Source organism: Ursus americanus, chromosome 24 (genome assembly GCF_024610735.1).
Source record: "Ursus americanus isolate L20-20 chromosome 24, mUrsAme1.1.p, whole genome shotgun sequence".
In the NCBI taxonomy this organism is placed as follows: Eukaryota; Metazoa; Chordata; class Mammalia; order Carnivora; family Ursidae; genus Ursus; species Ursus americanus.
Window position 1 is genome coordinate 45711487 of NC_142150.1, and position 15359 is coordinate 45726845.

At 63.4% G+C, this 15359-nt stretch overlaps 1 protein-coding gene across 3 annotated transcripts in view; it reads right to left on the bottom strand.

The window, feature by feature from the left end:
• Positions 1–15359, bottom strand: part of KCNQ1 (potassium voltage-gated channel subfamily Q member 1) — a 322363-nt gene that overhangs the window by 231025 nt on the left and 75979 nt on the right. For all 3 annotated transcript variants that reach the window (XM_045770689.2, XM_045770690.2, XM_045770691.2), the window contains exons 3-6: positions 10642–10768; positions 10167–10245; positions 9753–9849; positions 9149–9289 (exon numbers count right to left, since the gene is read on the bottom strand). In XM_045770689.2, the coding sequence (XP_045626645.2) occupies positions 9149–9289; positions 9753–9849; positions 10167–10245; positions 10642–10768 (444 nt within the window). The remainder of the gene's footprint in view (positions 1–9148; positions 9290–9752; positions 9850–10166; positions 10246–10641; positions 10769–15359) is intronic.

Here is a 15359-nt window from a genome sequence, read left to right on the forward strand (position 1 = left end):
GGTCAGACCCAGAAGCTCGGGAGGGACGGCCGTCCCGCCGAAACCCGCCACGTGGCCGACACGGAGCTTCTGCCCAGTGGATGGTCGTGGTCTCCTGAAGCCGACGCCATACAGGGAGCGAGGCCCAGGTGTGCACAGGGGCTGGGCGCCGAGGCCAGACTCCCTGCTCCGCCGCCTGCCCTGACCCACAGCAGTCCTGCCACCCAGGCCACTGACGTCGCTGTGCGGCGGCCCCCAGGAGGCTGGAAGCTCCCACCAAGGCTGGTCCTCGACCAAGAGGACAGGGATGACGCGGCACTTCCTGACGCCACCCCGGGCACCAGATGTCTCAGTCGCCCTTCTGAGAGAACCAGACGCAGCCCCAGCCTTCTTCTTGGTGGGGGGGAGCCGACCCTCGGAGCTTGAGGTGGGACCATGGGTGTGGGGGCTGCCCCACCCCGCCCCAGGCTCCCATCCTGCTTGCATCTGAGGTGTGCTGCCTGGGGCGTCCAGCGTGAGCCTGAATGTCACATCCTGCAGGATTGGAGGGCCCAGCCTGGTGTGTCTGTCACTCAGCGCCGACGCTCCCAGCCCAGGCCTGCCTGGACTCTGGGTCCTGGGGCTGCCTGTGGGCTTTGCAGGCGTTGGCTCTGAGCCTGGCCAGCAGACGTCAGACACCCCAACACTCATCTTGTGGGCCCACGTTCACACCCGCACGCCGGGGCAGCAGGCACAGTGGCCCAGAGAGTCCATGCAGCTTCCTGTCTTTGGAGGTCAGCCTGGCCAGCACCTGCCTGCCCTGTGGTCATGCCGGTTCTGTTCCGAGCAGCTCGGCTTCTCCCTTCTGGAGCCTACAGTCCAGGCCAGGTGAGAATGGCCTCTGGCAGGCCCGGGAAGGTCTGCACGGAGCCTTCCCTCGATCCCCTGCCCCGGGGAGCCAGTGCGGGGAACGGGAGACACAGAGTCAGGGCACAGAACAGACTCCAGTAGGAGGCAAGGCCCAGACGGGATGCGTTGAGGCCCATGGCAGCTACTGCCGGTCTGTCCCAGGACCCCAGTGGGTGCACCCCACCAGCCGTGGAGCATGGAGGGAGGGAGAGACCCAGTAGCTACAGCCAGGCAGGGACACGCACGTGGCCGCTCGGAGCCACTGGAGCGGATGCCGGCCTGCGGGAACAGCAGGGGAAGAGGCAGGCGCGCCAATGAGCCCGTCAGCACACGGGCGAGTCCGGGCAAACGCTCAGCTTCTAGCACCGGGGGCAGCCAGGGCCGGCCACTGCTGAGCCCACAGCAGCGTGACCACGGCAGCCTGACCATGTGTCTGCATGGGGTCCCGGGACTTCCACAATGTCACTGTCCCTCGGAAACACCCCCTACCCCCACGGAGCATGCTGGGCGGCCTATAGCCCAGTCCTGTAAATGGGCCACCTGAGCCCCTGGAGGCCGGTGCGGACCCACAGATGTGCCTCCCACGCAGCTGGTATGCCGCACGCGCACACGGACACACGCAGCGGCCCGATGCACTCAGGCAGCAGCATGGCACACACGTGTGTGTCTCTCACACGAGGGCGCGTAAGGAAGGGCCGGGGCCCACATCGAGCCCAACCACTCCAGGCTCCCTCGGGCCCACTTCCCCTTGGGCCACGCACACGTGCACACACAGGCCATGCACACCCGGACCGTGGCACGGGGGCCTGCAGGGTGGCGCCGGACCACCCCGGGGACAGGGGCAAGCCCGACAGCCAGCTGGCAGATAAGGAGGTCCCAGGGAAGCCTGGAGCCCTCTCGCCGGCAGGGTGTCCTCTCCAGACAGCCTGCGCCCCACGTGTGAGGCCTGGGCGCCAGCTGCCCCCGGCTGTCCCTGCAGAGGGCCGGGCGCACGGAGCAAAGGCAGGTCTGGGGCTGCCAACGGGGTGAGGGCAGCAGGCTGCACCCAGCCCTCTTTGAGGAAATGAAATTTTTTGTAAAGTTATTTTATTTACATAAACGTAGGACAGGTCTGTTACCACTTCAATAAATGAACACGAAAACGTTTTTAAATTCCTCAGCAGTTCTTCCCTAAGCGCGAAGCGTGGATGGGTACGACCCACGCGAGCGGAGGCTCTCCAGGGTCCCCAGCGACAGCTGAGAGTGCGAGCGCACCTGAGACCAGGAAGGTTGAGAGCGGCTGCTGGGCAGGGAGGGCCAGGGAGGGGCAGGGCCACCAGCGAGGGACTCCCACCTCGGGGGCCAGGGGCGTCCCCGAAAACTCAGGCATCAGGACAAATAATACCTAATACAACCTTTTAATCAAAATAAATCCTTGATGACGGGGAAGCGAATGTGGGGGGCAGGGTGGGGCAGGGCCCCCGAGACCATCTCCCTGAGCAGACTGACCAGGCCTCCAATTCCCCCGGCCCCACGACAGCTGGGGTACCAGGGCTTCCCGTGCCGGGCCGGCGGACATCGGGGTGCCCGGGCAGGCGTCCCTCACCCCATGGAGGACACGCGCCTCTCACACCGTCACAGACATGCGCTGTCACGTGCACGACGTCCCTCGGCTCTCGGAGGCCCATCCCTGCAGAGCTGCTGTTTCTCCTGAGATCACAGACCAGGCGGCTCGGGAAGGCTGGTCTCCAGCCACTGCGTTCACCACTCACCCCCAGCCGGGCGGTCCGGGGTGCAGACCTGCACATCCTGGGCCCTCTAACACGGGGAGACATAGTGCAGCCACTGTGGCCCTCCCCTGGGTGCCGGCCACCAGACAGCGGCCCACATGGACCAGCTCACACGCAAACCCACGGATGCGTGACACCGGGGACGGGGCCATGGAGGCGGGAGGGAGGTGGACCGAGCCATCCTCATCCTCCGGAAGCTGGCACCGGGGCGTGTGCTTGTCTCTGTGTCTTCGCTCCCATTTCAAGGGACAGGAGGCATGTCCTTTTAGAACCTTTTAGATTCCCCACCACACACACTTTCTGTCCTGAGAAGCTGGCACTGCTGTTTTGTTCTAAAGCAGCCTCTGGAAGGCCAGCCTCCAGCGAGATGGGAGGGCCAGCCCAGAAATCGTGGCTGGCCTGGGGGCATCGGGCGGCCCATCTGGAGGTGTCGTGGCTGTCTGTCCACATGTGGGTGTGACGGTGGTGCCAGTGTCGACACTTACGGGGTCACAGTAGTGGTGCGTCTGCTTGGCAAACTAGGGATGGTATCATGAATGAGTGAGCATCTTACAGAGGGGGAAACTGAGGCTCTCAGGGGCAGGCACTGTGCATGAGGTCTCACCACTGGTAAGTGACTGAGCAGGCATGACCCACTGGTCCACACCATGACGTGGCAAGACTCCAGAGCAAAGGCCAAGGCTGCCACGAGCCACCAAACTGCCCGAGGCAGCCAGAAGGACACAGTCTGGGCGAGGAAAAGCACGGACAGGGGGGTGGCCGAGGGGGGCTGTGACGGGCAGGGGTCCTCAGGCACTTGGGAAACAGCCACAGAGGGGACACACACTGGCACGTGTGGGCCAGGGAACAGCCCAGCCATGCAGGCAAACTACAGGTCAAAAGAAAGCAAACACCCCGAAAGGAACTAGCTTCCTTTCCGTGGGCAGAACGAAATCGCTGAACACAGACCCACGCAGACTGGAGCCTCTCATTCCGTGAGTCTGTGGTCTCACTCACGGAAAGCTCAGGCTCAGACCCTGCCCCAGGGTGGCTCGTCGGCCCACGCGTGGCAGCCAGACTCGGATGCGACATGCAGACTGCACACCATAGACAGCAGGGAGGCCAGGACCCCTCTCTTCCCTTCCCCTGGGCACGGCCCCAGAGCCCCGCACCGAGGCTGACGTGTCCACCCCGCAGCAGGGCTCTAGGCCCCAGGTGACTCTGCTTGAGGTCTCAGCTCAGGTGTCACCGCCTCAGGAGGCCCTCCCTGACTGCCAGGGCAGAGAAGGTCCTCCAGGGACCCAGCCAATCGGCTTGTGCAGACCACGGCGGAAGCTCTGAGAGCACAGGACCAGGGCTGCCCGCCACCTCGTCACACCTGTGCGAGCACCTGTGAGCAGGACCACAGCGATGCCCCAACGTCACATCTGCACAGAAATAGGCCTTCCGCCAAGAGCCGGCCTCGCCAAGAGGACCTCAGGTCCAAGGAGAGTCCTCATGGCCGCAGAAACTTCTGCTGCCTTCCTGGGCCTGCCGTCCCCTCGGTGAGCCCCTCGGCGAGCCCCACGCCAGCCCGAGGCCTCCCCATTGTACAGATGGGGAGACTGAGGAGTGGACCGACCACGTGCTCACTGGCCCCAGAGCCAGTTCAACGGTGCTGCTGAGTTGACATCCCTGCAGGTGGATGCTGTGGTCTGCCCCTCGTCTCCACCACCCTGCCTGATGAGTCACCCAGAAGCCCCTTCCCTGTGGCTGGCCTTGCCTGGGCCCTCAGGATGGGGCTCAGAAACACGAGGTCCTTGTGGTTCAGCAGGGGCCAAAACACATGTACCACAGGGGCCACTCTGTGAGGAAGGTGCTGGAAGTGGGGAGCTGGTCAGGGGCAGAGCAAGACTCTCAAAACCAGAAGGGCTCAGGGGTGTGATTGGACTATGGCAGCCGTAAACACTTTAGTGTGAGTCAGCCTGCTATGGGTGAGACACAAGTGTCTGGCTTTAGGAAACGGCCAGAGACCTATGGCCGGCAAGGGCCCCCGCACGATTTACAGCCAGCCTTTGCTGCCTCTCTCTGGGCGCCTGGGGTCCAGGCTTCCATGTCCTTGCTGACTTTACTTCTCCATCGATTTGTGGGCGTGGGTCCTTGTTTCATACCCAGTTTACAAATGGGCCCAGAGAGGTCAGGTAACCTGTGCGGGCCACGCAGGCAGTGGGTGGCGGAGCCGGGATGGGGTTCCTCACCGGGCTCCACCCCCACGCTCCTGGCCACAGTGTCATACGGATTCCTGTCTCACAGTGTTTCCTGATGCTGACCGTGTTTCTTTCTACGGGACGGAAGCTGGAAAGTTCTTACGCTCACTGACATGAGCTGAACCCCCAGCCCAGAAGAAATCAACCCTGCCTCCTACCCTCCCTGGGCCTGCCAAGTCATAGAAGAACCCCCCTCCCCCCCAGGTATCAGCCCCTGGGCAGGATGTGTGAGACAACGCACTCAGCTTTTGGGCTCCTACATCCTGCAAAACCTACTGCAAGGGCCCTTCCTCCGGGCACGCTCTCGGCCAGGCTCCCAGAGCCCCCAGTCCTGCCCCACACTGACGGTCTACAGGCCCAAGCCTGGGCTCCTGCGGACCTTGGCTCTCAGCCACACAGCACTCGCAGGCCTTGCAGACAGCTCCAGGCGGAGAAAGCCCTGGAACGGGGCGGGGGGGGGGGGGGTGTCTGAGTGCTGGGGTGGGGGACTGGCCTGCCACTCCCGGGCTTCAGATGAGGTCCTGACACTGCCCCCGTGCTCTCGGCGGTGCCGACAGGCTTCCATGTGCATGTCTGGGGGGTCCTGTCCTCACCCAGGACCTCACTCAGCCCCCAGACCCAGCTGACCTCACCAGCCAGGAGGCCGGCCAGCCCTGGAGGCTAGACCCTTCTAGAGCCACCGGCTGAGGAGAGGGTGAACAGGAATCAAGCTCTACTCTAAATGGCGGCTGAAATGCAGGGAAAGGCTTCCAGCGTGTTCGCTCTAAAGACTAAATTTAGATGCAGGGGGTAAACAGCCCAGCGGCCTCCTGATTTGAGAGACCCCCGGGCGCTAAACAGAGGAGCCCGTGTTTGCAAAAACGGCTTTTCCCTCCACTCAAACTTTAACACAAACAAACACATTTTGTTCCAAGGGCGAAGAAAAAAGTCTTAAATCCTCCCCACACACCTCAGCAGCCAGGCATGGGGCGCCACACTTGGGGGGGGGGGGCGGTGAGCCCTCACGCCAGCGTCGGGCGTCCCCACCTGGGTTGGGGGGACAGGAGGAGACACTCAGCCACTGAGCGGACACCCTTGCTAGGCGACCTAGAACTGAGACTTGAGAAGGGGGGGCTTCTCGTGAAGTCTGGCCAGGACATCGCCATCCTGGGCTGAATAGTGTCCCCCCAAGTTTCATGTCCGCTCAGACCCTCAGAATATGAGCTTATTTGGAAACAGGGCCTCTGTCGAGGTGTTACGGGGAGATCTCATGTGGAGATCATCCCGGTCTACCCGGGCAGGCTCTAAACCAAAGACAAGTGTCCTTATAAGAGACAGAAGATGTGGCCACAAAGCCAGGGATGCCCAAAGCCCCGGAAAAGCTGGAAGAGGCAGGAAGAGCCCTCCCCTGGAGCCTCCGGAGGGAGCGCGGCCCTGCCCATGCTTTCATCTCGGACTTCTGGTCTCCAGAACTGCGAGAGAATGCGTCGTTCTTGTCTGAAGTGCCTCCGTCTGTGGGACTTCAACGGATGCCCCCACTGTGCCCAGTGCTGCAGCTCTCGAACTCACTTATTCATCCATACAACAAACATGGCTGAGCCCAGATGCTGAGGACACCTAGGGCCACCCCGGGGCACCCCCAGCCCAGACAGGCTCGAGGGCATCTGCGTACCAGCTCCCCATGCAGGGGATGGCCCTTCTCACCTCCCGGTGGCCCAGACGCCCTATTTTCGGGTCTGTCCTGCACATCTCTGGGAAGCCGGTCTGACTTCTGGCTGCCCCCCCCCAGCCCAGGCCTGTGGGGTGAAGGGCGTGGGGAGTGCAGGTAAAGCCCGGGGGGACCCAGTGTGGAGACCAGGAATGGCCCGGCATGCAGCCTTCATTGCCCCCCCATCCTTGGGTGTCCCAGGGCAGCACCCCCTCATCTGTCTGCCCCAGACAGGGAACCTCGGGACCAGTGCCCCCTCCCACGAGAGGTAAACGGAGCCGGGATACGGGGAACGGGCAGGGAGCAGTGGCTGGGCGCAGTTGCAAATCACCAAACTAGCTTAAAAGCCCCAATCAGGGCCAGCCCCGTCTTGCATTTCTTGAGCTCTGTTTGTCCGAGACGCGCCAGGAACACAGCCCATAACTCAAGCCTTGGGGGCCGCTCCTGCCCGGACAGCTGCGGGGCAGCCGCGGCTATGAATGGGAGCCGTTTGCCCCAGAGCCCCGGGGGGCGGGGGGCCCGGGGCGGCCCAGAGGCGCAGGGCCTGGCAGGAACAATGGCCAGGCCAGGGCCCGCGGTGGCCGAGGCTGGGGCTGCAGCTGACGGCGAGGGCTGGGGCACCGGTGCCAAGCTGGGCACAAAGGGGCCGTTTTCCCGGCTGGCGGGCGGATGTTTGCACAGGTGTGGGAGTGGGGGCACTGCTCTGCCGAGGGCTGGGGGCAGGGGAGCAGCCTCGGCCGCCCGCCGCTCCTGGAGCGGCCCAGGGAGACAGGGAGGGCAGCGCCAAGGCTGGGCACCGCTTATCAGCCGGGCCTCAGGCGATCACCCACACACTTCCTCCTGGTTCTGGGCAGCCTGTCCCCACACGGGCCCGTCACCAGGACTCGGCCCCTCCACCCACCACCGGCTGAGCTCCCTGCCAGGGGCTGAGCCCTCCCATCCTGACCTGCCAGGGCCTGCCACACCTGGCCGACAGGGGCGCACAGAGGCCGGAACTGAGGCCTTCCCCACACCAGAGCTGGGCAGCATGTCCTTCCCTTCCTCAAGCAGCCTGGCACACTGGAAGCTTCCAGAAAGCACGCAGGCTCGCCAACACCTGGGCCCTCCCTGTGTGCTTGGCTTCACAGGCGCGAGACACAGACACAACAGGGGCATGTGCCACGTGGGGGGGGTCACAGCGAGGCTTCCCACCACCTGGACAAACTGGGTCGGGCCTCCTTTCTGGAGGAGCGTGGGGAGCCCCAGGAGAGAGCAAGGCCCACTTCTTCTGGAAGGGAAAAGACTGGGGACAGACATGGCCATTGCCCCCTGCCCAATGCCCCTCAGACCCTGTGCTGCCCCCAAGGCCTCACCACAGCTCATGCAGCCCAGGACCTGCTCCCGTCCCAGGCAGCCCCTCACCCTAACGAGCCCGGACATCAGTTGCCCCACCCCAAGCTCTACGGGGCTCCCTGCTCAGCCACGCTCAGCCTGTAACGGGAGCCACTGTTCACCAGCTGTCACCGGCTATGCCGCTCCTGGCCCCACTGTTCCCGGCTCTGTTCTAGACCCTCCTGGAGCGCTGGCTGTTTGCACCCCAGAGCACTCTGAAGGGGGACGGCACTGTCCCCACGGGAACGGTGGGGAGTGTGAGGGCCTGGCCTGTGGCCCACACCGCTGTGCCGCCCCACAGCAGGCACCCATCCCGGGCTGCGGCAGGGCCTTGCTCATGCTGTTCCTAGGCTGGGTCCTGACCCCCAGGGGTGGTGAAGCTAGCAGCCACCCTGCGCTTAAAGGTCCAGAATGAGGCCCAGTCATGGGTGGAGGGTGTGCTAAGGGCACCCTTCATGCCCTGAACAGTTGCTCCACGGGCACACACGCCAAGGACACGGGCAGGACTCGGGGCACGGGTGGCTGGCGGAGGCCGTGCCTGGCTGTCCACAGCAATGAGTGATCCTCAGAGCAATGTCTCCCATCCCCGCAAGCCTGGCCTACTGGGAACCCCCCCACCTTACGTTCACCTCTCCCGCAGACTGGCAGCTCAGGGAGCCCGAGCCACCCAGCCCATGCTTGCGAGTAAAGCCGGGGCACTGGGTGCTGGGCCCCACCGTTCTGTGCTTAAGGAGCCCATCTCCACAGCCAGGGGAGCCTCGGGGCCCCAGGGGGGAACCCGCACGTCTCCGGGCAGGACCCAGCTATGGCATCTGCAGGCTTGGTGCACAGCCAGAACAGGGGAGCGCTCTTCCTTTCTCGCAAGGACCCCCGCCTGTCATCTCCTGGGTTGTTCGCTATTTGACGTCATGCTTCTCGGCACAGGGATGCCCCTGGGGCCAGCACAGACCCTCCGGGACAGGCAGGCCCCCGCCAGGCCCCACCCTCCCCACGCGGCCATGGCAAAGACGGCTGGCGCCCTGGGTCGGCCATGCAGGGCCCAGCTGGGGGCGGCCAGGAGCTCCCAGCGCCTGCACATGCCCCATCGCCCCGTCAAACGCCTGTCACACCAGCTCCAAGACATCGAGAAACTCCCAACAGCATCCGCGGAGCATAAAGGGTCCACCATGGGGCTCCAGAACCCAGCGTCCTCGGCCCCACCACTGCCCAGGGCACCTGTCCCCACTTACCACCCCCCACCACAGGGCATCCGCGTAGCTGCCAAACTCCACTTGGCCCGACTCGTTCACGGCGTCCTTCTCTGCCAGGTACACGAAGTAGGAGGAGAAGATGAGGCCCAGGAAGCCGATATACAAGGTGGTGATGAGCTCCTGGGGGCAGAGCAGGCAGAGGGCGCGTCAGCGTAGCGCTCCTGGCGTCCCCGGGCTCCGGGCTCCGGGCTCCGGGCTCCGGCACGATGCTCCCGGCAGACGTCATGGGCGGGGCCGCACTAGCCCCGGGTTCCGCCGACGGTTCTCCGTGAGTTCCCGCCTGGCTCCCATGCCTGCACTGGGCTTCAGGACGGTGCACCTTCACCCCTCTCCCCGCTGGCCGGTGCCACGGCTCTGCCCCGAGAACTGTGGCGACGTGCCTCACCCTCGTGGGACGGTTCGCATCTGTGGCATTTAGATCTCTGAGCTTCTGCCAGCCTCTTCCTCGTCCCACACTCCTGCCCTCTCTCTGCCCTGGCTTCCCATCTCCCAGCTGGAGGGAGCATGGCCGCATGGCCTGCCCGGCAGACGTCGCACCCTGCGCTTCCCCCCTCGTCCCCGGCGCCCCACGCAGACCACCCACCTGGCGGTGGATGAAGACCACGGAGCCGAGCAGCCTCCAGGTACCGCCCTGACGGTCCACGTGCAGCATCCTCAGGATCTGGAGGAAGCGGATGCCCCTGCGGGGGAGACGCCTCTGTGGCCCTGCCCCCAGCTCGCCCCCGGCCCTCCCACCTGCCCCCTCCTCAGACACAGGGGTGGGGCCCAGCCAGACCTGCACACCAGCTTCTGGGGAGGCCCTAGGATCACCCCAGCGCACAGATGAGCAAACTGAGGTCCCCAAAAGGTTAGGTCACAGCCCAAGTCCTGGACGTGTCCTTGCTGGGTCTCCCAGCAGGCAGCCTAACTCAGTGTGGGCCCCGACCTGTGCCCCTCCCCCAGCACGCTGCCCCGGGCTCTCGCACCCCAGCTGGGACGGCTTGTAGCCCAGGTGTACCTGATGGCTGAGGTGGCAAACACCTGCCCTTTGGAGCCCACGCAGAGGACAACCATGGAGGCCAGGACCACGATGAGGTCTGGGGGAAGGGGTGGCACGTCACCAGCCAGGCCGCTGGCTCAGGGGAAGGAGCCTGGCGGTCAGAAGGACAGGGCCACTCGGATGGGAAGACCAGCCTTCTGTCTCAGGCACACCCAGGCCCACCTGGCCCACCTCCCAGCCCCACTCCCAGGCCGCTGGAGCAGCAGATCCCCACCCCCCCCACCACGCTGTGCTGAGCACGACCAAGCCTGGCTGTGCGAGCGGCGTCTGAGGCTGCGTCCTACGCTGCAGGGCTCAGGGGGTCCACCCCATGGCCTCAGGAGGACTCTGCCTGCTGGGGCTCATGATGGGGACCCACCCTGCAGGATCCCCCTTCCTGGGGAGGGTGCCCAGCCCAGGGGGTGAAGCTCCCCTGGGGGCAAGCAGGACTCACCGATGATGGAGATGGGCTTCCGGGCAAAGCGCAGCCTCCCCCAGATGCCCACGTACTTGCTGCGGCAGCCTGCCGACCAGAGGCGGACCACGTACTCCGTCCCGAAGAACACCACCAGGACAATCTCCTGCAGGGCAGAGGGGAGTGAGCGGGGGGCCTCCACAAGAGACGCCCCCAAGAGCAGCTGGCCTGGGCCCTGCTCGGCAGGGTGGATGGGGCCTACCACCTGGTCCACCGGCACGGACATCTCGTGTTCTCGCCTGGCCCTGAGACACATGGTGCCCCGGGGCCCACATTCTCCAGCCAGCCCCCATGTGAACCACTGAGCCCCCGGAGCTCAGGCCAGACTCCCTAATTTGGGCGTTGGGGAACATCCATCCTTGTGGGATGGTCCCTCTTTCACTTCACAACCACCATGCCACCAAGGACACAGTATGCAGAGACACTTGGCAGCCTTTGCTGGGGCCCAGATGCAAGAGCGCTTAGGGCAGTGGGGTGTGGGCACAAGCGGGGGGGTCGCTGCAGGCTCCTTCCACAGCCAGGGCCCTGGCAAGGACTGTTCCCCATGTCAGGCTGCAGTCAGGCTACCTAGAGGAGGGGAAGCCAGAGCACCGGGTGCTCACGTCCAGGCTATGGGGGACGGACAGGCAGTGGACGCAGGGCGGCCAGGTGGATGGGTGGACAAACGAGGACAGACGGTGCAAGAGCCAAGTTCAAAGGGAAACCAGACAACCCAGTTGAAGTGGACAGGTTCCTACAGACAAATCTACCAAGATGACGCAGGAGCAGAAGGAGCCCTTAACAGACCTATAGCAAGGGGACTGACCCAGAGATCAAAACTCTCCCATCAGAGAGAAGCTGTGGACCTGAGGCTTCACCGGGGAACTCTACCAAGCATTCAGAGAAGAACTAATTCCAATCTTTCTCAAAATTTTCCCCAAACCTGAAGAGGAGGAACACTTTCTAACTCGTCCCATGAGGCCAGCATTCCCCCGATGCCAAAGCCAGAGGAAGCTCCTGGAAGAACAGAGGGGCCCAGACCGGAATCCGAGCCGCTTCCAGGGCGGGGCGTGTTAGAGAGATCCCACACTAGGACCACGCGGGATCTACGTTTGGAATGCAGGGATGGTTCGGCATCAGAAAATCGATCAATAGAACACAGGGCATTCACAAAACGAAGGGGGGAAAGACACGTGTGACCTCCGTGGATGCGAAAAAGTGTGTGACAAAATGCCACACCGCCTTGTGTTGAAAACAGCGGACAAGTCAGGACTACAAGGAGACCACCTGTGCGTGAGACATGCCGCATCTGAAAACCCCCCAGGGAGCAGCACGCCAGTGACGGCAGGACAGGTAAGACGGGATGTGTTTCCTCCACGAGCGGGAACGAGGCAAGAACGCTCATCCCTGCCACCCGTGCGACCCCGGCTCCACGCCCCAGCCGGAGCAAGCAGACGAGGAGAAGAGAAAAAAGGCGTCCAGATTGGAAAGGAAAAGTAAGACAACCTCTGCTCACAGGGGATACGACCTTATGCGTGGAAGACTCCATAGATTCCGCACACACATGCACACGCACATGCACACGCACCTGTCAGATCCTCCCAGAACTCCGCAAGCCTGGGTACAAAGTCAGCAAGCACACATCAGTTGTGCTCTTCCCACCAACAACGAATAAAACATTTGTGAGTTAACTAAGGAGGCCTAAATAAACTGGAAAATACTGTGCCGAGAAACCGAAGGAGACGCACAAGGGCAGACGTGCCCGGTGTTCCTGGACCGCACGAGGCAGAGAGGCCACCACCACCCAGAGTGACCGACAGATGCGACACCATCTCTCCCAAAACCCCGATGACTTCTTCTCCAACTTATCTTAAATTCCCGTGGAATCTCAAGGAACCCTGAACAGAATGGGGTTCACGCATACAAGGGAACATCACTCAGCCTTTTAAAGGAAAGAGACTCTGACACTTGGTTCAGCACGGACCCACCCCGAGGGCGCTGCTGAGGGAAGAGGCCACACTGGCCTCCCGCCGGCCCCTGGAGTCTGGCCCTGGCGGGGGACTCCTGCCCCATCTCTGTCCTCCCGCCAGGGGAGCCCGCTGACCGATCCCACCAGGGCCGGGGCCCCGATCGCCGCCCAGCCCCTCCTCAGCCCCAGGGCCACGTGGATCTCCTGCGTGAATGAACACAATGCGTGAACAAACCAATGAGCAGGCCGAGAGCGGTGTTCCCCGAGAACCTGGCCCTGCCGGGTGGGGGCACGCGGTGAGCCTGTGGTCAGTGAGGTGCTCACGGGGAATGGAGGGGGCGGTCTGGGGTCCAGTGTTTGGCCACCATGAGAAGGGCCACAGAGCTGCCACCCTCCGTGTTCCCAAAGCGGAGGACACTGGCATCTTCGTGGACGAGGGCTCACCTGGCCACCAGGTGTCCCCAAAGGAGCCGTTCCTTTGAGCCTCCACCCCAGCCCCGCTTGCCCACTTACCAGCCGGCTCGTCACCTTGTGGTTTCTGTTCTTATTTTGGTGTATGTGCTGGTGATTTAAATACTCTCTTCAGTTGTGTCCTAAGTAGATTTAAATACTAGACACGTCTTATTAAAAACACCTCAAAATAAGTACTATTAGGAATGGCTGTGTCTCCCCCACCCTTCGAATTATCTTGCTCTCACACGTCGGGAGAGCCTGGTCCGCAGCTCAGAGCAACCCCTGTCCTCCCAGGGCCGGAGGGCCGAGAACTCGGACTCCCCTCTGCAGGGCTCAGGTGTAGGAATAATTTAAGACAACACTAATCCTCAAATCCTGTTGAGTCTGGACGGCAGCATGAGGCCCGGCTGGCGGCAGGCTGGCTGCATGGGGCGCTCGCGGTGTCCGAGCGAGGCCCAGACCCAGGCGGGGCCGAGCTCACGGACACCACGCTGCCGGCACGCTGGGAAGGACAGGAAAGAGCCCTTTACTGTCCGGAGGCCTGAGACAGCGAGGATGGATGTTCACTCAGAGACAAAATGACCTCCGCCACCAGCAGCCTCGAGTGCTGGGGGGGTGGCACTCAGGGTCAAGGCCACAGCCAGGGCCTCAGACCTCAGGGCTGCTTGCCGGGACCTCCGGGGGCTCCCTGCGGCTCACGCACTCCCAGGAGCAGATTTCTCGGCCAGCCTGGCCTGCTGCTCTCTTGAAGCCACCTGTCCACTGACCCGGGCTCGGGAGGGCTGGACGGGCTAGGCCACAGCTCCAGGCCAGCAGGGGCCCTGGGATGTTTTCACAGGCGGTGCCTTAGCCGCCCCAGGCTGGAGGCTGCACAGGGCTTGACCATCCACTTGTGGAGACTGGGGGCCGGGGGTGGTAGGGGGCCTGCAGGAGGGCGGACCCCCCAACATCTGTGGTGCCACCTCTAATTCAGGGACAGCACCCAGTCCACAGCAGACTCACAAGAGGGCAGGGCCCCCTCTTCCTGGTTCTAGCCTGAGGAAGGCCAGCTTCCAGCCTCAGAGGCCCAGGCCCAGGAAGGGTGACCCCCCCACCTGGCCACCCTCTGTGCCCTGAGTTGTCCCCACCTTGGCAGGAGCAGGCCCAAGGGTCATCTGTCTCTGCATACCAGGCCCTAAGCAAGCCCAAAGGTGAACTAAAGGGGCCTCAAGCTCCCCCCAGAGCCTGCCAACAGCTGTTACCTCCCCCAGGCCCTCTGCTCAAGCCACTGCAATCCCTCCTCACTGTCCACACAGTAAGGTCAGGGTGTGTGGCCCCCTGCCTATCCTGAGAGCCTTCCGCTAACCCAAGGCATCCCTGTACCCAAGGTGTTGCCCCGACCCCAGCTCCCCAGTGCTCTGTGCCTGGGATGCTCCTGGTGCCCCCCCCCCCACGACCCCACTCCGGGTCCTCATGCCCTTCTCAGTCCATCTCAGCCCCGCCCCGGGAGCCCTATGCACCACACAGTGGAAGCCACTTGACTCCGGCAGCGATGACAGAGCCAGCCCGGAGGCCCTCTCGGCCAGCTCCGCGTGGTGCCGGCATGACCCTGGGTGTGCACCCGGGTCAAGGATGCAGGCCAGGAGGCTGGGGTGGTGAGAGCGCGGCCCTGAGCTCTGCCCTGAAGACACAAGGAGAGAAGCTGCGCTCGTGACCAGGATCTCACTGAGACCACAGTCAAACCGGACGGACAAAGGGACCCTTCCTACCCCGGCCACTGTCACACAGACAAAGGAAGGCCGCTTCCCGGCTGTGGTCGGCTTCACGGGGGCACTGGGGAACCGAGCATCTGACTAGTCCCCCCCCCACCCGGGTCATCCCCAGAATCTCAGTCCAGGCCAATCCTGGGCTCTTCCTGTGGGTCTTGCTGGTGGCAGGGCGGGAGGGGGGGGGGCTCACAGAGGTGTTGTTTGTGTTACTTAGAATGATTTTTAAGAACACGGTTCCAAAGCAAGAACCCAATTAAAATATAGGTGAAGAATCTGAGTAGATGTTTCTCCGGAGAAGACGTACAAGTGATCAGCAGACACAGGAAAAGATGGCCCACGTCACTCGTCGTCAGGGATACAGCTCAAAGCCGCGATGAGACGGCACCTCACACGGGCCAGGTTGGCTGGAGTCAAACACACGCACAAAGCCAGGTGTTGGCGAGGGTGCAGAGAGAGGGGACCCTTCCTCTTACACGGCCGGTGGGAACGCAGGCGGGTACGGCCGCTCTGCAGCAGCACGGAGGGTCCTCAGAAGGAGAGCCGCCCTA